The following is a 22,039-nucleotide window of genomic DNA, read 5'->3' as shown; positions in this document are numbered from 1 at the left end:
GTCAGTCAAAAGCCCAAGTGGTCGGTCCAGAAACCAGAATGGTTTGGCTAGTTTTGTAGCGGGTCGTTCGTGTAACACGTATACTTATTGGTACAATTTTGTCCCTTTTACCCTTCAACACATTAGCAAGGAGACCCGAATGTCTTCAGATTTTACTGACCCCTATACGTAAGCTTAAAATCCTCCATCAATTGTTCCAGATTGAAACATACGCAGCACCTTTATTCCATTGGATTCGAATTGATTTTTTTGTTTTACACGCACCCTGATAGAAGCTTCAAAGCCATGACTCCTGTAAAATCGCCTACGGAGTAGTACGATGTAGCATTTATTCGAAATTAATTTATCCGTGACATTGCGACTTGCATTCTATGCATTCATCGCCTGACTCGCACAAATCATATATGCATATGAAGTATTTCAAATCACAAAGAGTCGCATTAGCCGAGTGTATGGAACTTTTTGTTTACCTTTTATTGTTGAAATTGTTAATTTTGATTGAATCGATTTGGAAAATCAGCCGCGCTGATTCGGGCGGTTATTATCTTCCTAATCGAAAGAATGTTTCCATTTTTTTTCGTGTAAATATTCGTGATTTTGTAAATATTTCTGTATTATCATCCATTACTGTTTTTCAAACTATTTTTTTGCTGATACACGAAGTTTTGTTCGAAAAGTCAAGGATAGCGTTATATCGCGGTCTTAAAAATGTAAGACCGTGATGATAGCAGAGGTGGCAGGAATGCAACGCTCGTCGCATACGAAAATTTATGATTCAAGTTTTCTATTATTAAAATGAAAATTATCACATCATTTTTATATTCACACAAAATGTAAAATATATTCTTTACATGAAAAATGCCAGTGCGGCAGACAACGAGACGCACCACTCGTCACGTACGTGATGATAAAAAAAGTATAAAATTTACTAAAGATTTTCTACCGTAAAAAGGATAATTATCAGCATTCTATAGGTGAAAAGCTGAAGTTATCAGCGCAGCATGTGGCGGAATGCCCAACGTCGTCAGAGAAGTTGATGATCATACGTGACAATTGTTGTATGCGCCACATTCTTACTTCATTGTCCGAAAAATTCTTCTGAGTTCGGTATATACTGTGTCGAGGATATAAAAACGAATCGATCGATGAGTAAAGTTAACAAACGAGTTTTAAGTACAGTGAAAGAGTTATTGGCTCAAGTAGAAAAATGAATCAACTCTCTATTTCGTATCTTCTCATAATTGGTGTAACCACCATGATCGTACATGTGTTTTGCGATGGGCCTTCCCAATATAATGAGGTATGGCGATACGAATGCAAATGGATACCAGTTTATAATTCAAGCTACTCACGACGAGGCCCTGACTCAAGCAATCCACGACGAGGTCCTAACTCAAGCTACTCACGACGAGGCCCTGACTCAAGTTATTCACAACGAGGCCCTGACTCAAGAAATCCACGACGAGGCCCTAACTCAAGCTACTCGCGATCGAATCAACGACCAGTGATAACTAACGTCTACTGCAATTTGAAATATTGTGATACCAATACGACGCACTCTCTCTGCAAATTCTCTGTAAGTTACCAAAATTAAGGATTATTTTTATGAATTTTTACTTAAAGTTGTATACCGGATTGATTACCATCGTCATCGCGCCAGAAAAAAAATGATTGCATACTTTCAGTCTGACCGTTATTCGCTTCTCTTCCAAATTTGTTCAAATGATTATCTTTATTCATTGCACAAAGAAAAAAATTTTGTTCACCAGACTTTAGTTACATGGACTAAATTATTTGGCTTACAATGAGATATATGCATCAGAGGTAAACGTAATTTCACACGATCATGTTGAATTTTGCGTGAGGGACGCATTAATAAACTTTTATTATTCAGGAACACAAATATATTTTGATAAATATAGATTCGATTTCAAAGATGTATTGTCTCTTCGATTTTCTCATTGACTGCTCCTCCGTTCTTCGTTTATTTTCTTAGTCGATTTTTCAAAACAAAAGAAAACCTCATCTTTCCGCCAATTCTCCGATATGTATGTAAAAAAAATAGATATTTTCTTTTCACAGAGCTCCAATGGAAATGGTTAGTACATAAAAAAATACCAGACTTTGAAATAGCGAATTTGAATTCGACAAAATTTTGAAAAACTGTTTTTGCAAAATACAGAATAGACAAGACAAGAATAGTTATTTTTAGTCACACATTTTTTAATCCTATAATTTATAGCTAAATATACAGAAAAAAAAGAAATAAATTATGCGAGGTAGCCTTAACATATTTTTAAAAGTGACAAAATTTTATTAAATTTATGATTCCAAGGAGTATATACTAACACTTTCTGCTATGAGAGCAAACAAAAATATTTTTGTCTCACGATTTTTGAGAAAAAACAAGAAAATATCAAAAAGTGGCTTGAGCACCATTTGAAATTTTTTTTTTCATCTGAAATTTTGGGAAAATTACTTTTTTTTTTTATTTACTAACGATTCCCGTTGGAGCTCCGAGAAAAAAAAATATTGATTTCTTTTACATCACTCTAATTATATATTGAAATCCACTCGATATTGATTCTTGATTCAACTAGCTATATGCATACACGGAGAGAAAATTTCACTAAAAACTACGATGGTGCCATAGAAGTAGGGTTCTATATCGTAATATTTATTAATTCTTACGAGCATACATAGTAATTTTTTGTGAAACGACTCGATGAAAATTGATGTGTGATGTCAAAATAAATACATCGGTACACATGTATACCGGTATATTATCGTACAATCGCGAATAAAATTCTGTTATTTACCATAGTAAATTTCGAAACACTTCGGCGTATGATCGATGCTAGTGTTCGAGCTTCTCAAATTTTACTATGTTCAACTGTAAATTTCAATTGTGAAAACGGTACTAAGCATAGCTAAACGACATAATAATTCTACTTGACAGTTCATCATCGAGTCAACATAAATTTTACAACGTTTCCTTGGTGAACTATGTAGGAAAAAATAGGACAGTTTAAACCTTTGTCACAGCAAAACGCAATTTAAAAATCCCCAAAATGGGCGATATAGAACTCCAATACCATGGCAGCATAGTAATTCTTACTATTTTTTCTCTCCGTGTAGTCACGATCATTAAAAAATCACCTCCCTGAAAAAATGAAGAAAAATAAATTTGACTTATCCATTTCGAGGTTGATCGAACTTCAACTCAATGCGGCTCAGTGTATTCTTACTCCATGTCTGCTGATGAAAAAATTCAAGTTCTATTGAAGCATAACGAACTCAGACAAAGAATTGCGCGTGGCTACGAGTCACAGGGAAAAACCGGGGGTCAACCGGCTGCGAAGAACCTATACGCATTGGTAAAAAAATACAATTTTCTCATCTCGCGCGATACATGGCCAAAAAATATTTATATTTCGATGCTATTTACAAAAATATAGAGGTGGAACGAAGAACTGGAAAAAAGTGCACAAGCTTGGGCTAATCAATGCATTTTCGGACACGACGAATGTCGCGTGAAGGGTTAGATTTATTATTCTCGATTACAATTCCATAACTAATAGCCAAGTTTTGAGAAACAACTATTCTTAACTCCACAGTACATGGTTCATCAGTTGGTCAAAACATAGGTTTTTCCTCATTTGACGATACTTATCGCACAGTTCTTCCGGATCTCGTTCAAGACTGGTATAACGAAGTCCAATTCTACGACGGTCGAGAAGTCAGATCTTACAGGTGAGTGCTAACTTGTAATATTTTAACAATACATCGGACGTCGAATATCGGTGTTATAGATCCTCCCCCCTCCCCCTAAAAATCATATCGAATTACAATATACGTTCAGTCATCTTGAAGAAATCACTCGTGTTTGGATTATCATGAAATTTGAATTCTACCAACAATGCTAAATAGAAATGGAATTATAAAATTATTTTGAAAAGTACATCACTCGGTATAATTTAATGTCATCCCACTCCTTTTGTAAATCATAAAAATTTATCGAATTTTTGGAAAAATTTCCGATTGTTTTCCGTTCCTAGATTACGGGTATGTATTTGTTTTCGTTGTTAAAAAATTACAGATCAAACGGAAGAGCTCTTCATTACACCCAATTGGTTTGGGCAGCAACTAAAGAAGTTGGTTGTGGCCTTGTGCGATTCAATGATAAATTAAAAAGCAAGGGACTGTACAGAACTCAACTCGTCTGCAACTACGCACCTGAGGGCAATCAGTTCGGACAGCCTGTTTATCTGACGTATTAGCGTTCTTATACGAAATAATAGTACATTATAACACTAGGACGAAAAAGTTTTTCGTACGCGTGTTATAAAAAATATTAAATAAAGAATATAGATGATACATAGAAATATAACGGCCGAAACTGATGAAATTACAAAAAAATGATATTTTAAAAAAATTGAGAGAAAGAAATTTCGAATGAACCTTTCAATGCTTTGGAACGTGAGCACATTCACTGTTGGTATCCTTGAACTCTGATAAATCCTGAAAAAAAAATTTAATTCGAACGTACAATAACAAGTCTTCATTTGAAAATTCTTGGATTTTCAGTTTATCATAAAATAAAAATCTCTATTTTTATACAACTGCGAATGACGCTGAAGTTTCCAACGTTGGAGTCCAACGAAATGACCGAAAAAAACTCTCCAATAATTCCAGTAATTCTTCTATTTTGTTCCCTGCCAAATTTGCGATTCGTAGTTTTTCAAGCTGCACCAACGATTCGTGAAATAAAAAATTGGTGAATTACAAACGTTTTTTTCCGTTCATTTCGTTGGACTCCAACGTTGGAAACTTCAGCGTCGTAACTGCGACGCATTCGAGAGCTTTTTCTGAAACAATTGATTTTCTGGATTTTTAACTCATAAGAAAATAACTGCATTCTGTATATTCGTTCGTCCCCCGCCGCCGACTTGTTTTCTCTACGATTCGCTTTTGGAATGAAATTAGTCTCGGATGGAAATGTTTTCAGGTTTATCAGCTTATCCGTTCTCTTATTCTTCAGACTATTTCGTGCTGCGTCATACAAATAAAGTTTTTCATTTCAAATCGATACACGATGTAAACACGTACCAAGCGGAATATGTACGTGTATATAGTTGTCCATAAAAACATTGGAATGTCTTGACGTATCGATTTTTGTGTGCAACCTTTTTCCTGCTCCGTCGCTGTATTTCACTTCGGTACCTGCACGATCTTCGTACTTGCAAAATGAGCTAGCAAATTTCACATATATGTCAGAGGCTCTTTATTCGCGAGGCTCATGTCTGCACTGTGCACACATTGTCATGCTACTACAGACATGCGGATGAAACGAAATATAAATAACCGCTCAATACATCGTTCATAAATCGATTCTTGGACTGTTCCTCGTCAACTCGAGCACAATAAATTCGGGAATAATTTTATTTCTCATTCGAAATGTCAGAACAGAGATATATGTCAGACGAAATAGCAAAAATTCCGTAATTCGTACCTACCTGTGTATGTTGTATTTATATGTAGTTATTTGACGAATTATAGGAAATAAGATATCGGGTCGTCGGTGCTCTCGATAGGATTTTCGACAAGCAGTCACGTTTGTGTACATACATGTACGTGAATGTTCACGTTTATATCTCTGCGATTCATTCCAATCGTGAACGATCGAAGATGGTTTTTTCATACATGACTTACAACCTGTTATTTTACAAGGAGAGAGAAACGGAGACAAAAATATAAACGTACACACAACGATCGAACAGCGACAGTACTCTCGCTTGTACTCGACCTTTATATCTGCAAGTGTGATCTGGCTTGTAATGCTTCTGCGTGAAGCCTCTGCTCTCCTCGCTGTTGTCGCTGTGTGTGCAAGGGGTGTCGCGAGACGCGCACACGAGGACGCACACGCATACACCCAGAACAACCATTCAACACACGTCAAACTCTCAGTATCGGAATTTTTTTCGCTCTCCTCTTCGTTCACGCGGTCCATCATCCCTATTTTTCCATTTCGTCAAGAATAAAAACATCATAAAGTCGTGCATACAAATATCTAGGATATAAGATTAATACTTCAAGAACTATATAAACATTCCGCAGATCGATGTATCATTTCAGTGAATTTCATAAAACTCGATATGTTATAAAGCTCGTGAAACAACGGAATATTTGTGTAAAAACCTCCCTCACATATTCTCGGGGACGAACTCGAGCAGCCTGGATACAATGAAATACAAGATCCTTCAGCAACGAGACTGAATATCGGAAAAAAAACTATCGAAATTTTTAAATTGTTATCATACAAGTGACAATCGGATTTGTAAAAAAATCGAAAACTCACTGTGATTATTGTTATTTGGGTGATGTGGAAAAAGCTATCGAAATCAGGATGTACGAAGCTCAAACGACAACGCTTTCGAGTGATTTTTCGTTTTAAGAAAGGCTGTCTTCGGGAGGGTTGTTAAAAAATATAAAAACTTGAGTTATTCATAAAATTGTGGAACAGGAAATGTCTTACAGCGATGGCGGACGTTCGATACGTAAATCCGGCTCGAAATCGCCGAAAAGGTTACGCGTAACAAAAACCGAAAACAGTGACAAAGCCACCACCACTATTAGTTATGGTAATGGCAATAATAATAATCGTTACCTCGATAATCCACTGTCACAACCGTCCGTACACAAACGCAATCTTTACGTAGTATCCTTCCCTCTCATTTTACTTTTCAACGCCTTGCGTACGTTGCTCTATCAGCTGTTCGTTGTTTTCAAATACATCTACGCGTCTACGTCACATCTCATTATAAGGAGACGTCAAGCCTCGCGTAACAATTGTCAATTGGAAATTGTTGTTGGACGCGAAATTGATAACGATCTTCTGGGTGTCACGAGTTCTCGTTCAGAAACCAACGAAATGTCGAACGCACCGAGGACCAGACCCGCGGGTCCTGGACCTGGGGATCCTCTTCTTGCCAAACAAAAACATCATCATCGTCGGGCTTTCGAATTCATTAGCAAAGCCCTCAAAATCGACGAGGAAAATGAAGGTATTTGAACTTTTTTCTTTGAACTTTTACTTCTTTTTCCCCGACTGCCCAAAAGCTTGATTTTCAAGTTGATAAAAAACAATTAAACAAAACACATAATTAACTATGAGGTTATGTTTTTTCTACGTCGCATTTTTTTCTTATCTCTGTCTCTGGAGTAGGTTTGGTCTAGGTTATATTTAATATTTTCATTCAAATATCTAAATCTGACATTTTTGACACTAAATCATTGAAATGAAAAATATTTGTTTCCTACTTTGCCACACACACACAACTTTGTCAAAATTCACTTTATAATTATACTGTCAAACCTTAAGAACATTCCTCCTGTCGATGACAAAACTTGGTAAAAAAATTTTAATGTATTTGGAAATATTCTTTGTTTATTGGAGGGTTTTCCTGAAAAGAATTCCAATTGTAACAGAATTTTTTAGGTGATAACTCATTCATAAAAGTTATTTTGCACGGTAAAACAGGCAGAAAGTTTGATCAAATTTAAAAAACTAAATGGCCGAATGGCAAGATAAACACTGGTGAAACAAGTTTTGAATTAACCTGTGAACAATCACAGAATTCACAAATGACAATTATTGGACGGATGAGAATATTTACAAATGATCGAATATGAAAAATTCATATTTCCAGGTCATAAAGAGATGGCCATCGAACTATACAAAAAAGGAATCGGAGAACTCGAAAAAGGAGTGGCAGTGGAATGCAACGGCGGCCGAGGGGAAGTTTGGGAAAGAGCTCAAAGATTGCACGACAAAATGCGTACCAATCTTGCAATGGCCAAGGACAGACTTGATTTCCTTGGTGAATATGTTTTCCTTGTTCCGTCAAAATGCTGAAGCAAAAAAATGAAATTAGGCAAACATTTAAAATCAAAAATTCTAATAGAAAGTTTATTTTTATAAGAGTTCCAAAAACCTCTGGCACTTCCAAAGTATGCTTTTTTTAAAAACAATACTATAAAAGTACTCAATTCTCGTTATAGTTTTTTTTAACCTTGTCACAATTATAGAAAAATTTCAACAGAATCATCAAACAATTTCGATTTTATAATGAGAGTAAAAGATCGATTTAGAAGGATGATGATGAGGGTATAAATTGAGAGAATATTTTTTAAATAAAAGAAATTGCGCTGTGAAATGAATTCGCTATTTCATTCATCAATGTGTCGTGTTTTTCAATAGCTAAGGCTGGCAGTGGCTTTTATTGAATTTTGAGCTGAAAAAGACCTATGTTTTTTTTCTGTCAAGTGTGCAACTCGCCTTTATATTTGTGTTTTCATCTCGGCATGTAATTGTGCTATACATTGTCTGCTAAATTTTTCTCCGTGTATATTGTATGAAGTGATGTATAAAAGAATATTGAGTTTGACAATAACGCAAATATATTAAATAAAGAAACGATTCGAGAAGAGATTCCATGGAAGATTGAGCTAATGAAACTGTAAATTATTTTCATTCAATAGTTCGATTATTCGTTTCTCTGCTTCCATTTCAAGTCACCCTTTATTTCAATGACAGAAGATTTTTTGTTTGTATCGACACAACTGTAAATTTTTCAAATTTATTATTCCAGAAAAGATATGCTTCCCTGTAAATAAATTTTAGTACTTTGATCAAGTTTTTATTCCATTCAATCTCGGGAATAAAAAATTGGTTCAAACCCAACCCTCTTGATGCCGAGCGTTTTTTATGGAAATCTAAAAACATTAGTAAACTCAGTACACACCTGTACATACACAAATATTTATATGTTAATATTTTTTTTTGTTTTTGTTTTTGTGTTTTATTATTTTTTTTTTTTAATCCAGCCGCAATATGCCTACATGCAAGCATGGCAGAGAATGTTTATTATTTTTTGTAGCGAGTGTTTGTGAGCTGAAAAATTTGGCGATTGACAACAACAGTCATGGGATAAATGGAAGATGTACGGAGGCAGAGCATCCTGGAAAATATCTAAAGGCCAGACGCAACGCCCAAACCGTACGATCGAATCAAACATTAACGAACGATGCGAGACACTCGAGTAATGCACAAACAATCAATGCGTCGCACAATACGTATACACTGAATCCAAAACCGGTGGTACGGTCACGTTCACCGAAAAACTCCTATTCTCGTATACCCGAAGGTATCGTGCTATTATTCCAACCTTTTTATTTTATCTCATTTATTTTCTGTTTTCATCTACCAAATATTTCTTGTCCCCCACCGTTGCAATCCTTTTATGTCTTTTTGTTGTGTACGTGTCGCATGATTTTGAGCTCAAATTTCTTTGTGATTATGATTTTAAAATAATTTAAGATGACTAACAATGATTCAGGTTTAAATTTGACAATAGATTTTTATTCAAGACCTAGAAATTTTTTGATCCATTCTCGGGTCCACTCAAATGCATTTTGGTTCATAGTGCTCAGCACTAAAATTCTATAAGTAAATTTGCAGAGCTCCACAGTCAAAATATGTTCGAGTAATACTGAAAAAAAAATCTTATTTTTCTTTTTCAGTCATACGACATCGACTGTTTTTCAATCGCATGCCAGACTTGAATTTCATGTCGCATAAACAATTCCATTTTAGCGCATTCAAAATTGAATAGATGCAAGTGTTGAAGTTCCTTCAATTATTTCAAATCTATAACTCATGGAAATACTGAAATTCCATTGTTGACAGTTATCGGCATAAAAACAAATGGTTTCAGGGATATCGAATCATCCCAGTTCGACCGACTATTATTTCAATTTGGAAATATAATGATCGATAGATTCGTTGTTTTTTGTTGCATTAGCATCCGGAAGAAAACTAAATGTACCGGGAAAACGACTCGCAGGATCGGTAATGAGCAAAAGTCAAACGTTGCCACGGAGCATGGGTCGATCTACGCCGACGCTTCCTTGCCACAGAACGACGCCGGTAAAACCATCGGGAACACCACCCTCGATAAAGAGACAATTATCAGTGCCTGGCAATGGCTCGCCAATTCGGCGTCCTGGCACACCAAGCGGTACTAATAGCAACCGTGGAACTCCGACGAGAAAAGTTCCTATCCTTAAAGGCGTTGATCCCAAACTCGCTCAAGTTATACTCGATGAAATTCTCGAGGGTAGCACCGCCGTACAATGGGAAGATATTGCCGGACAAGAGGTAAAGTATTATCGTCAGTGCGGGAAAAATATTTACGTTCGAAAATTCTTTATGAAATATTCTATCGAAAACATCGAAAAGTGCCAAAAATAAGATTGATTTCGAGCATTTTTTTAAATTCCTCATTTTCTTCTGTTTTGACAACGTCTTATGCATTTTACGAAAATGATTGTTTTGCGAAACGCTATTTGCACGGAGACTGCGCATCCGATTGGAACTGAAAAATAGAACAAAAACGTTTAACTTTTAACTTTGAAAAGAACTTTTGACACTGTAACGCAAAGAAATATTCTTCCTCATTTTCAAAATATTTTTATTAAAACTTCGGAGAGTCTGGAAATAAAAAAAAAATATTATGGCTGTTTTGACGTTTGCAGAAGATTTTAATATGAATTTTTATTTCTTAGTGACAATAATATATTTTTATGATTATTTCGTCAGTTTTGTTTCGGAATGGAAACTTTAACAACACTCGACATTTTTTTTTATAGATAGCAAAGCAAGCGCTCCAAGAAATGGTCATTCTGCCGTCACTGAGACCGGAACTTTTCACGGGTTTGCGAACACCAGCTCGCGGATTATTGTTGTTTGGTCCTCCAGGCAACGGGAAAACGTTGCTGGCGCGTGCGGTAGCAACACAATGCAACGCGACCTTTTTTTCGATATCAGCAGCGAGTTTGACATCGAAATATGTGGGCGAGGGTGAAAAATTGGTGCGAGCGTTATTCGCGATAGCTCGAGAGCTGCAGCCATCAGTGATTTTCGTTGACGAAGTCGACTCGTTGTTGAGCGAAAGAAGGGACAACGAGCACGAGGCATCGAGGCGACTGAAGACTGAATTTCTCGTCGAATTCGACGGTTTGCCTTGCAATCCTGAGGAAAGAGTTTTAGTTATGGCTGCAACAAATCGTCCACAAGAATTGGATGAAGCGGCGCTTCGGAGATTCACGAAACGCGTTTATGTCACTCTGCCGGATACTCAAACGAGAATAATGCTGTTGACGAGATTACTCGGTAAACACAATAATCCATTATCGAAAGAAGAATTGGAAGAGATGGCGGTTCTCACGGAAGGTTATTCCGGCAGCGATTTAACCGGATTAGCGAAAGATGCTGCCCTCGGACCGATTCGTGAATTGAATCCAGAGCAGGTAAAAGCCCTTGATTTGAATCTCGTTCGTAATATAAAAATGCAAGATTTCATGGATTCGTTGAAGAGAATTCGTCGTTCCGTGTCACCGGCCAGTTTAGCCGCGTACGAAAAATGGAGCCTCGAATATGGCGATGTCAGTCTGTGATTTGAATAATGCCCGCCGAACGAGCTGAGGCTGCGTTAGTTCCTTAATCGTTACTACAAACTTCCATTTATCCTTCGTTCTTGTCACGTTGGAGGAAAATGCTTTGTCTGTGTCGACAAATTCTCCAGGACTCGAAAAAGAAAGTTTGCCAGAAAAAATCTTGTTGTAATTGTTCATTCACAGCCAACAACTTTATCCTTTTTAAGCATTTAAACACATAAATATTCGACAAAAATCCGACAATGTTTCGGTTTTTAACGATGATGTTGATTATGATAGAGCATAAAAAATCTCACAGTATATCAATAATGGTTTCACTATTGTTGAACATTCAGCCATTAAAAAAAAAAAAAAAAATGAATGCGACATTATCCTGAACATCTTTGAATTTATTCAGAATTTTACTATCGAAACTTCTTCGGAGGAAAACATTTTGGGTAACGTTTAGGAGGCTCCAGAAAAATCGTCATATTTGTGTCATTTAAGGGGAGAAGGATATTTGTAAAGTCTTAATTACAGTAGCCGAATTTTTCAAGATTTTTCCCTAATTACTGGATATAGAAACTCCAATGAAATATCTTTTTTGGCTGAAAATTATAAGTAAAAATCCTCACTGGAGATATCATACACCAAGGCTTTTACCAATTTTTGCAAGCACCCTCGGGTTATAGAAGATCTTAAAAAAAATGTAAAAATTAAAAATCATACAAATGCAACCACGCACGTCCAAGGGAGATAATAAACAAAGCGATCGAGTAAATCGCACATATATCTATAGTTTAAAATCGAAATATCCACATGTACAAAAATCACGAAAAAATTTCCCTTGTATATCAGAACATATTGGTGCGTTTGAGAAAAGCGTGAATGAGAGTAAGAATCTGATGATTTGGTGAGTTTTCGTTATTTTCATAACGGAAAGCAGAATAATAATACAGGCCTTGCTAGAATGTCGATTTTGCAAAATATTCAGAAATCTCGGGAAGCACAAATCGAACGCGGTGTTAAGAAAAAACAAAACCCTTCAACTACAACGAAAAAAAAGAACGTCTGTGAGATTAACTCTCTTCCCTTTCAACTTAGTAATAAGATGAAGCGTAAATCCATCACCGTATTTATTTTGTCTCAATGAATTATTGTGATAACGATTGCTCTGTCGAAATCGTTCGTTTTTGTCATGTTTTAAATACTCCGTAGTAATAAGCAGTTATTTAATTATTTGTAAAGAAAAGTGCTATGCAAAGAACAGTTTTTTTGTATATTTCTTTTCACCAAAGATAATTTATTTAGTAATTGTCTTCGAGATCTCTGTAATAACGAGCATTTATGTCATTTCCTGTAAAGGACGTATAATGCGACGAATCGCACCTCTTTCACGTAAAGAAAAAGATTTTCGTGCATTCAGAGTTACCACTGTTCGTGATTATCATTTTCTTTTGAGCCAACGCGTGGAATAAAGGTTTTGATGTTTTGCCCTGTAAACGATGTGATGTTAAAGCTAATTCATACGTTAAATTGAAAAATCGATAACGCGAAGCGATCGAATTTTTAAGAGAGACTCTCTTCGTCGAAATGTTAATGGTACAATAGCAAAACTGATATTTACTTGTAAGTTTAAAACGAAGAGAGAAAAAAAAGAGTACAAACGCGGGTTGGTAAAAAAAAATTTCAAAGCTTTCTTGAGACAGTTACGATCTTTGATTTGTTAGAAATTTGTGACGTATTCAAGTATTCGCTTCGTCTTTGTATACCGTTATTTACGTATATACGTATTAAATTTTACTAGACAATTGCATCTGTATATGGATGTTTAGGTGTAAGATTCATGATATAAACTTGTATTTTCGTAGCCAACATTGCCCCAATTCAATTTCATTTTGATATAACGTTTTGTTTTCCTGTCAATTATAATATATGTTTCTTCGTCATGGATGTACGAAAGAAAAAATCCATTCAGGCGTTTTTTCGTTTCGAATTTAGCGCTGTTCCAGTAAGAAAATAATAAATAAACCCAAACGTATCTGTAATTTCGAGGATAAACAAGAAAACAAAGCAAAACATCCAACAACGCGAAGATACTATGTAACTCGAACGCGATCTTCCACAGCCTTCCGATTGCGAAACAGCTCAGCCTTGATCCGGTTATTTTGCTACTTTTATAAAATCATAGCAATAAGAAAAAAAAAATGTTGTAATATTGCTCGCGAAAAATAATCGGCTGATATTGTAATTGTTATATCAGCAACGTCACCAACGTACTCACGGGCTCACGGGTTTTTTCGGTGAGCAAAAAACTGCGAGTCGCTCGCTTTAATTTCTGCTCAAAACATGTAAAAAAAATAAAAGAATGATTTTTCTGAGCGAAAGAAAAAAATTGTATTTATACGTTCGAAAATTGCGTACGATCAATTCGCCAGACCTTTATTTATTCAAAATATTGTTGTAAATCAGAGTTGGGCATATTTTTGAGACGTAAGAACATAAAATTGTTCCTCTCAACAATGATATCTGTATATACTCGACTTGTCAATTGTAGTGTGCGATTTCTTTTTTGTACAGAGTTTGTTAAGTTAACTTTTTTTGCTTGTAAATAAATCATTTTCTCAGTGTGATTGAACCCATGTTCTCCTGGGAAAATATTTTTCGAGCAGTTGTTTAAATCTTCTGTTGTACTTCTCAAACTGTACGTATCATTAGCGAAACGAAATTGAATTTTCTACGGAGTATGTCAAAGGAATAATAAACATACAATAAGAATTTTTTCGAAATATCGAAACTCAATAACAAAATTACACTATGTAAATTGGAATGGAATAATTTTCAATCGTTCATGACTTCGAGCCCAACTCTATTTGAAAATTGTTAAGACGAAAAATCGCTCGAAATATTTCATAGATTATATATTATTCGCCTATTAATTTTACCTTCAGTCGATTTGCAGCCAATTGAATTGAATCCGAGCAAAACTTTCAGTCTTTGACTTCCGGTGCATAGTGAAATAATTCCGCCATTGACATAGATGTAAATTCATCCGTTAAGAGAAACGTTCACGCGATATTCAAGGAAAATACAAGTAATAATAATTGAGGATAAGAAAAAGAAATAGTTTAGAATGATGCGAAAATACAAATAAACAATAAAAAGTTTTATAACTAACATAGTTGGACCTCATTCGATTTTGTATATTTTACGTTGCATCGTTGCGTTGTTATAAGTAATTTACACTCCTAACCGTGTTGTTGAATAAGTTTTCACCAAAACAACTTAAATGGTATATATCTATATATATCACATATGCGACAAGAGGCACACGAATTAGTTTACTAGTTATAAACGCATCACACGATTCTATCGTTACCGATAAGAGTCCTGTTTGTATGAATTAAGAGGAAAAAGATCACTTTGCTAACGGATGAATATCAAAAATAAATAACAAAAGGAATGAAACCAAGAGTAATTATTTTACAATAAGAATCTCCGGATAAATTTATCTTTGATTTGAAGATGCAACGTTTCGTTGGTATACGCCACCGATATTATTTTCAGCACTGAAGGAAAGCAACCCGCAATCAACATCGTGTTTTTGTAATTATTTTTCAACTTTTCATTTGTATCATGAACGTTTTTGATGAAATCCTTCTCTCCTATGTTTTGAGTCCGTGACGTGGCATTCTCAAAAATTATTTTTCATCCAATTTTTATCAATTGTTTACCCGGTCTATTTGAAGCTCTCACCCTCCAGAGGACGAATACATCCTCCTCATTATAGTTTTCGTTCGAAATGATAAAAAAAGCGAACGAAAACGGGCTTAAATAGGACAACTTTGAGAGAGTAGCAATGTATTTTAAATATTTATTCCTTTTTCTTTCATCAAAGGACAATTTGTTTGTTTTTTTTTATTTTATTTTTTTTTTATTTTTTTATTATAAGATAACATTATCCTATGCATTGTCGAGGGGCTTCTCACCCTGCTGTACCTAAATTACTCTTTATATAACATTCTTTACTTTATGTCTTCCATCGCTTCACTGATTAGTTATCGATAGTCAAATTCTTACGCTCGCTTCTTTCCGTCATTGTTTCATACTCAGCCTTTTTTCTTTCTTTTTATTTCTCTTTAGTACGCCATTGCTATGTTCAAGTGTCGTGTTTTAATTTTTTCTTTTAATTGTTTGAATTTTTTCGTCACTATTATTCCTCTTTTTATTAACTCCAGTAACGGATGGTGATTACAAAAAATTTGGTTTTTTTTGTATACCGGATCAGGGGAAAGGGAGGGCTCTTCAAAAACGTTTTATCGTCGGTGGTTGCATTGTGCTTGATACTCATTCGCGCGCGCGTAAATTTACTTTAACAATGTTCAAAATACTTTGCATGTTTAAGTGTATTGTTTTTTAATCATTTTTTCAGGGAGAGGAACTCCTTTCTGTCTGATCGTGTAAACATGCTGTAAATAATTGCTCCCCGTTGTCTTGACGCAAATTTCGACCGATTCATAATTTATTCTTTTTTTGGGGAAAAAAAGAAATGCATTTGGAATGATAAGACTGTGAATATCGAAAAAAGACCCCCAAATATATCAAGCCCCTAAATCTCGTCGATATATTTAAATAGATAGAAATAATAAAAGAGAAATAAATATTAAAGCTAAGTGCAATCAACACGACGGCAGACACACGTTTATCCTCGCCTCTCGGTTACCAAAAAAAAAAAGAAAAACAGAAGAAAAATGCGATGCAATCCAAATCGGCGTTTATAATATTTAACATTGGAAGACACGAGTTGATGGAAACATATTACAAGTCGTTTTTTCCCCACCACCCTCTTTGACACCGGACATAAACAAACAATTGTTTCGTTCACAAGTTGCAATCACCCCAATTCACTAATTAACCATAACTGGACAATTTACATTCACACGTTTCTTTTGCTCTCGTTCGTTCATTAAAAAAGAGCGGGCAGGGGGGGTGGGGGGGGATTTATCAACGGGATATTCGGCGCAAGACTGGTAAGAATGAATAAAGAATTAATGGAAATATAAGTTTAGTTTCTCTGTACAACGGCGAAAAAAGAAATATATTCAGAGATTACTTTCGTTTCCTTAATGATTAGGCGCTCAATCCTGCTAAAGGATGTTGATTTCGGTGTTGTTGATGCTGTTTGTTGTTTCGATGGAAGAATTGATCCGGTCGTTTCCAAAGATTACATTTCATTTTATTCTAACAATCTTCTTTTATCAGTAGATTTAACAGAATCTATCGTTAATTTCGTCTGCGTTTTCATTCCTTTGATTTTTTACATTCCACACACAAGAGACGAAATTTCGTACAGTGTCCGACGCGACGTGTCGTTCGTAAAATCGTCACGATTGTCAGAAGATAATGTCAGGGCTGGGGGTACAAAATGACGGGGCAGAATGGATTATTTGAGCGAAACCGAACCACCGACGACAGTTACACGCATATCGTCAACGACTGCGTTCTCTGGTTTTCATTGATACTCATAACAAATTGTCTTTTGCGTACGAAATAAAGGACAATGACGGTGTGTCAGTTCGAGAAACCGCGCCTCGAAAAATGTATGAAAAAACTGTACCTTTAAACGTTTTTTTTCTTATTATTTTAGTTTGTTTTTTTTTGTTTTTACGAAAAACCACGCTTAAAAGAAAAAAATCAAATACAACTTCGCAATCATAAATCCGATCGTCATAGGTCAAAAAGGGGTCAACCAAAAGAGATTTCTCGCATATGCAAATATTTGCTAATCTAGCAAATCTAGCAAGAAATATTCGTAACTGAAAACGACGGTAATGAGAAGAGAACAAAAAAATATATATTCGTGTCTCGAAATAACGCAGGAGTTGCGTTCAAAAATTGAACGAAAACTTGTAGTTTTTGCGTCATTTTTTTTTGGGTTTATATTAACTGCAAATCAAAGGCCCTCCTCGTTGCGTATGACGATCGGAACTTACAAAAAGAAAAAAGTTCGAGGGCTGCTCAATCCGCAGAGTCAAAGTTCGATACTTCTTTTTCTGGCGGGGCGGGAGGGTAAAGAATACGAGAGAGTTTAGATATGCAGAGTGTTGTCGTCACAACAAAGGGACAAGGCTCCTTTCTCTTCTTTTTCGGCTAATTTTGTCGTGTGTATGTGTGTGTGTGTGTGTGTTTTTTTTTGCGTGCGCGTGTTCGTGTGTGTGTGTTGTGTGCGCGTGTGTGCTCACGCGCGCTGTAACTCTCTCGCTTTTATGTCAAATATGAATGTCACCGTTTTTGTTGTTGTCATCTTTTCATGTGTTTTTTTTGTTTTATTTAATCTTCGAAGAACAAACACCCGTATTCGTTGAAAAACTGTTGAGAAATGAACGATTTTCGAAGGAATCCCCGGTCTCAAATAATCCGTGCGAAAATTCTCCACTTTGTCGTTATCTTTTTTTTACCTTTTTTCTTTTTTACTTCCGTTTTGTTTTTGTTCATATATGTGTATGTGTGTTTATGTACGTGTGTGTATGTGTGTATTGTTTTTCCTTTAGTTATTTTGTTTTCCCTTGTATTTTTCTTTATGTTTCGTTATCTTCTTCTTGAAAGATTTTTCATTGCGTTGGGTATTGGGGCATGGTATATGCTACCATTGCCGGCTGTTGACCTGGTTGTAAAGGTGCCGATGGTGTCGGTGGCGCTGCCGTTGCTTGTCCAGGTTGCCATGTACCTGCTCCCGGTGCTTGCATCCTCATACTATTCATGTACTGTGGTTGACCATAGTACTGGCCGTAATATGGAGGTTGTTGCATAAACTGACTCTGCATCGGTGGATAACCCTGCTGGTACCAATAGGGTGTCATCTGCGGACCATATCCGTAAGCGTATTGTCCAGCACCAGCTGTCACCTATTTTCAAAACAATTCAATTTTCAATTTACACACATTGTGTCGACGATCAATTTAAGCGTCACAATTTAAGCGCCAATATCAATGATGGAACATACATGAGTTTCAATTTCTCATTTTCAATTCTCATTCTACACAAAAATTTTTTCACAATATCTTCAATTGTTTGATGTGAAACTTTTTTTTCTCAAGTTTTTAGGACAATTTGGAAAAATTTAATTTTGAAATTAGTAATGGAAAGAAATGTCATTAAAAAGTTGGTAAGTTAAGAATTTTACTGTAAATTTTAAGATTTTTAATGAACATAGAATTGCAAAATTCAAGTGAAAAATAAATTCGTTGGATGCATGAAAATTCATAAAATTCGTCTTTTCTCAGCACCGCTTATGCTAAATTTCTGTGAATTATTTCTCACTAATAATGTTAAAGTGATAAAATAATTATTGAAATCCGAGAATAATACAGCTGAGAAGAATTGAGCGGGACTCTCTCAATTTTTATGCTATTACAAAATTGTGACTTTGTTTAGATACTAAAAAAATTTGCATAACACCATCAAATACCTGTTGAGCTTGCTGGTTAGCATTCGGTCCTACACTGTTTGGATCGCCATTTTCCTTGCCCCAGAAACACTTAACAGTGCAACCATTAATCTCAGTATTATGCGTTGCTTCAATAGCATGCGTCGCAGCCTCTTTAGTTGTAAATTTGATGAATGCATAGCCCTTGTCCTTGAACACTCTTATATCCTGGATAGTACCGAACGGTGAGAATGTTTTCTTTATCAGGTCGTCGGTTATACCATTTGTAAAACCTCCACAATAGACCGTACAGTTCGTTGGACTGCTTAGATTGTACACCTAATAAAACAAAAGTAGGGAAAAAAATAATTTTACAGTTTCGTGACAATAAAATAGTTCAAAATACAGGTAACAATTTCAATATTTCAATTGTATCAACAACTTTATAATTTGGATATAGATATTTTTCCACAATAAACATACTCTGTAAAATAACATGTAGATTGAAAAGCCCATTTTAGTTTCCAAAATTGAATATTTCAACAAAAAAACCCCAATATCAACAGTAGCATACACAAAAGAGTAATTCCTCTGGATTAACAATGAAATATTTGCATGAAAATGAAAGTAATAGTATAAAAATGTCATCACAAGACAGATAAAAAGTTTCATTTTGATTTATCAAGCTACTTGTATTGCAAATTGGTACAAAAGATTCTACAACATTTTTCACTTAACGTACACAATTTTGAATACACGTAACGATAAACCTATTATTCTGCAGCTATGCCATCATATTTTTTTACCAAAAGCATAACAAGGATCCGCTTGTTCTAGTTTTTTGCACCAAAAAAATTGTAACCGCGAATAAATTGATGAGTGCAATTTCTGCAAGTCTTGTTCCTTTTCAAAATTCATTGGATTGAAATATATATACATGAAAATGCAATCACAGTGAGAGTTATCAACCGACGATCATTTGAGTTAAGTTGCCATATGTATTAATGAGACTGGAAAATGGATAGACATAGCAAATATATGATAATTCCTCAGGAAGATATTTGTTTTTTGGTTTTTTAACAATTTTCTATTACTACAAATTCATTTTTTTATGTGTGAAGAATATTGAGGTCCACTAAGTACGTCGAATGATGTATCGAGTCCCAGGCATCATGAGCTATTTTTAATAATTATAAAGCGATGTGGAATAAGTCTGAAGAGAAAAAAAAGGAAAATTATAAGAAAATGTGTCAGTTGCATGAAATTATACCTCATCGTAGTTAGGTTTGCTATTGTTGGAGTGTCTCGGCCTTTCAGTTCTCGGGGGAGGTGGTTTTCTGGTGGACCAATTTGTCCTAATGCTACGTGATCCTAGCCATTGTCCGTTCATAGCGCTTATCGCAGCCTCGGCTTCGGTTTTCTTAACGAATGAAACGAAAGCATATCCCTTGCTCTTGTTTGTTTGTGCATCACGTACGATCCGACAGTTGCTTATTTCGCCGAACGGTGCAAATGCTTCTTTAAGGGTGTCAGTGTCAATTTCGGGTGACAGGTCACCAACGAATATATGATGATGATTGCTCGTGTCGAGTTTTGGGTGATTGCCGGGACTCGTTGCCCAGTTAACCTTCATCTCACGATCGAGAAAGGATCTCTTATTCATGGCGGCAAGAGCGGTGGCGGCGCACTGATGATTGGTAAATTCAACGAAGGCGTAAGGATCATTGCCGGGTTCGCGTATTATCTTAGAGCCTTTAACCTCTCCAATTTGTGAGAAAAGGGCGCACAAAAGTTCGTCGGAAACCGAAGCGTCTAGATTTCCCACGTAAAGAGTACGGGGATGGCTTTCTTCGCTCATGCTTGTTCCGTTTTTTTTCCAACTCGCCGAACACACACACACACACTGTTTCTCTTTCTCTCACGCTTCGCACTCGCTACTTCGGCACTTTTTCTCTTTCTCTCTTTCGCTCTAGCTCACTATCTCTCTCTCTCTCTCTCTCTTCGTTGAATTCTATCTCTTTTTCTCTTTAGCTGTCGCACACGTTCTCGTTCTCACTCTGTACCCTCAACCACCTTTATCTTGTCTACGGCTTAATTTACGAATCACAATGTTTCTTGTTTCACCGTTCATTTACCTCCCTTACGCAAGCATACGCTTATAAGTTTCTTATTTTCGACCGCACAAGATGTATATTTGATTAAATATCGTAAACTAACACCCGAAAAAAACGTTTTTAACGCGAAGCTGTGCTACACCCAGCCTCTACGTCATACTAACATAAAATGGCCGCTTCCCACTCTAGTCACTCTAGTGTGTTTCTGTCGCCGCTGCCGTACTACTTACTCTATCTCTCTCGTTCGAGTGAATTTTTTTTCTCCTTTCTCCTTCTCGCTCTTTCTATCGCTTTGCGTTCAAAGGTTCTGTCTCATTTACTTGTGCCAACTTTCCCCCCCGATCGTAGCGCGAATTTTCCAACTTTTCTTTCGTACCGGAACAATCTCAAGCGGAAAAAGAGATTTAGGGAGATTTGTTTTTATACACAGTTAACATTCGATCCGATGCCAAATTATTTCTATAATACGAATTCGTTAATTTCCTCAACAACGATCGATTATCTAATTAAATGAGTTACACTAAGATTCGATGCGTAGATCATTTCTCAAATAGACACACGTGTTTGTATCACATTCGGTCTCTGATCAAGAGACTCGGTAGATTTTTTTTTTTTTAGTTACCAGAATGACAGAAAACTTATCTAACCGAAATTTAATTCTTTTTTTTTAGCCTTCTCATTGGTGGAAACAATTTTTGCAGTTCACCGAGTTTGAATCTGGACAATTTTTCATTTTCATTAATTTTGAAACGAAATTTAATTTATTTGACATATTATCGAAGATTGGGAACTATTAAAATAACAAATATACTAATTGAGCATATTGATCTATACCAACATACGAAACCGATTTTGTTTTGGATTTTTCGGACTATATATTTAGTGACACATTTTTTTGGTTTTAATTCTCTGCGGTAATTTTCTTCATTTATATTATTATTATTATTAAATAAAACCGCTGACGAGAAATTCTATTTCCAGGAAATTCGAACGAAGGTCAAAA

The 22,039-nt window shown here is 35.7% G+C and overlaps 3 protein-coding genes across 5 annotated transcripts; 2 read left to right on the top strand and 1 right to left on the bottom strand.

Annotated features, from left to right (window-relative positions):
• Window positions 1–1,147: 1,147 nt before the first annotated feature.
• LOC122409505 (venom allergen 5-like) lies at window positions 1,148–4,538 on the top strand. Its single transcript, XM_043417134.1, has 5 exons — window positions 1,148–1,576; window positions 3,207–3,377; window positions 3,459–3,540; window positions 3,618–3,753; window positions 4,100–4,538. The coding sequence occupies exons 1-5, from the start codon at window positions 1,208–1,210 to the stop codon at window positions 4,278–4,280; spliced, it is 939 nt and encodes a 312-aa protein (XP_043273069.1). The 5' UTR covers window positions 1,148–1,207; the 3' UTR covers window positions 4,281–4,538.
• A 1,275-nt stretch (window positions 4,539–5,813) lies between these two features.
• spas (spastin) lies at window positions 5,814–14,964 on the top strand. Of its 3 annotated transcripts, none has more exons than XM_043417128.1 (5): window positions 5,814–7,064; window positions 7,710–7,880; window positions 8,940–9,206; window positions 9,864–10,219; window positions 10,711–14,964. In XM_043417128.1, exons 1-5 carry the CDS (start codon window positions 6,527–6,529, stop codon window positions 11,515–11,517), a joined length of 2,139 nt encoding a protein of 712 aa, XP_043273063.1. In that variant the 5' UTR covers window positions 5,814–6,526; the 3' UTR covers window positions 11,518–14,964. The 3 variants fall into 3 exon arrangements, with proteins under 3 accessions (XP_043273063.1, XP_043273062.1, XP_043273064.1); XM_043417127.1 differs by having other exon boundaries at window positions 9,840–10,219; XM_043417129.1 differs by lacking the exon at window positions 8,940–9,206.
• A 1,580-nt stretch (window positions 14,965–16,544) lies between these two features.
• On the bottom strand, window positions 16,545–21,607 carry Rox8 (TIA1 cytotoxic granule associated RNA binding protein Rox8). The gene is made up of 3 exons (XM_043417131.1): window positions 20,193–21,607; window positions 18,965–19,261; window positions 16,545–18,401 (listed from the first exon to the last, which is right to left on the bottom strand). Exons 1-3 carry the CDS (start codon window positions 20,778–20,780, stop codon window positions 18,108–18,110), a joined length of 1,179 nt encoding a protein of 392 aa, XP_043273066.1. The 5' UTR covers window positions 20,781–21,607; the 3' UTR covers window positions 16,545–18,107.
• Window positions 21,608–22,039: the final 432 nt, after the last annotated feature.

Source organism: Venturia canescens, chromosome 4 (assembly GCF_019457755.1).
Source record: "Venturia canescens isolate UGA chromosome 4, ASM1945775v1, whole genome shotgun sequence".
In the NCBI taxonomy this organism is placed as follows: domain Eukaryota; kingdom Metazoa; phylum Arthropoda; class Insecta; order Hymenoptera; family Ichneumonidae; genus Venturia; species Venturia canescens.
This window is presented reverse-complemented; position numbering and strand designations above follow the sequence as displayed.

Bases quoted from the DNA above. Each gene is read 5' to 3' on its own strand.
- LOC122409505 (XM_043417134.1), top strand. From the start codon at position 1,208: ATGAATCAACTCTCTATTTCGTATCTTCTCATAATTGGTGTAACCACC. The intron at 1,577-3,206 runs GTAAGTTACCAA...ATCCATTTCGAG, and splicing joins ACTCTCTCTGCAAATTCTCT to GTTGATCGAACTTCAACTCA. The intron at 3,541-3,617 runs GTTAGATTTATT...TTAACTCCACAG, and splicing joins CGACGAATGTCGCGTGAAGG to TACATGGTTCATCAGTTGGT.
- spas (XM_043417127.1), top strand. From the start codon at position 6,527: ATGTCTTACAGCGATGGCGGACGTTCGATACGTAAATCCGGCTCGAAA. The intron at 7,065-7,709 runs GTATTTGAACTT...TCATATTTCCAG, and splicing joins AATCGACGAGGAAAATGAAG to GTCATAAAGAGATGGCCATC. The intron at 10,220-10,710 runs GTAAAGTATTAT...TTTTTTTTATAG, and splicing joins AAGATATTGCCGGACAAGAG to ATAGCAAAGCAAGCGCTCCA.
- Rox8 (XM_043417131.1), bottom strand. From the start codon at position 20,780: ATGAGCGAAGAAAGCCATCCCCGTACTCTTTACGTGGGAAATCTAGAC. The intron at 19,262-20,192 runs GTATAATTTCAT...TTGTTTTATTAG, and splicing joins GCAAACCTAACTACGATGAG to GTGTACAATCTAAGCAGTCC. The intron at 18,402-18,964 runs GTATTTGATGGT...TTTTGAAAATAG, and splicing joins CTAACCAGCAAGCTCAACAG to GTGACAGCTGGTGCTGGACA.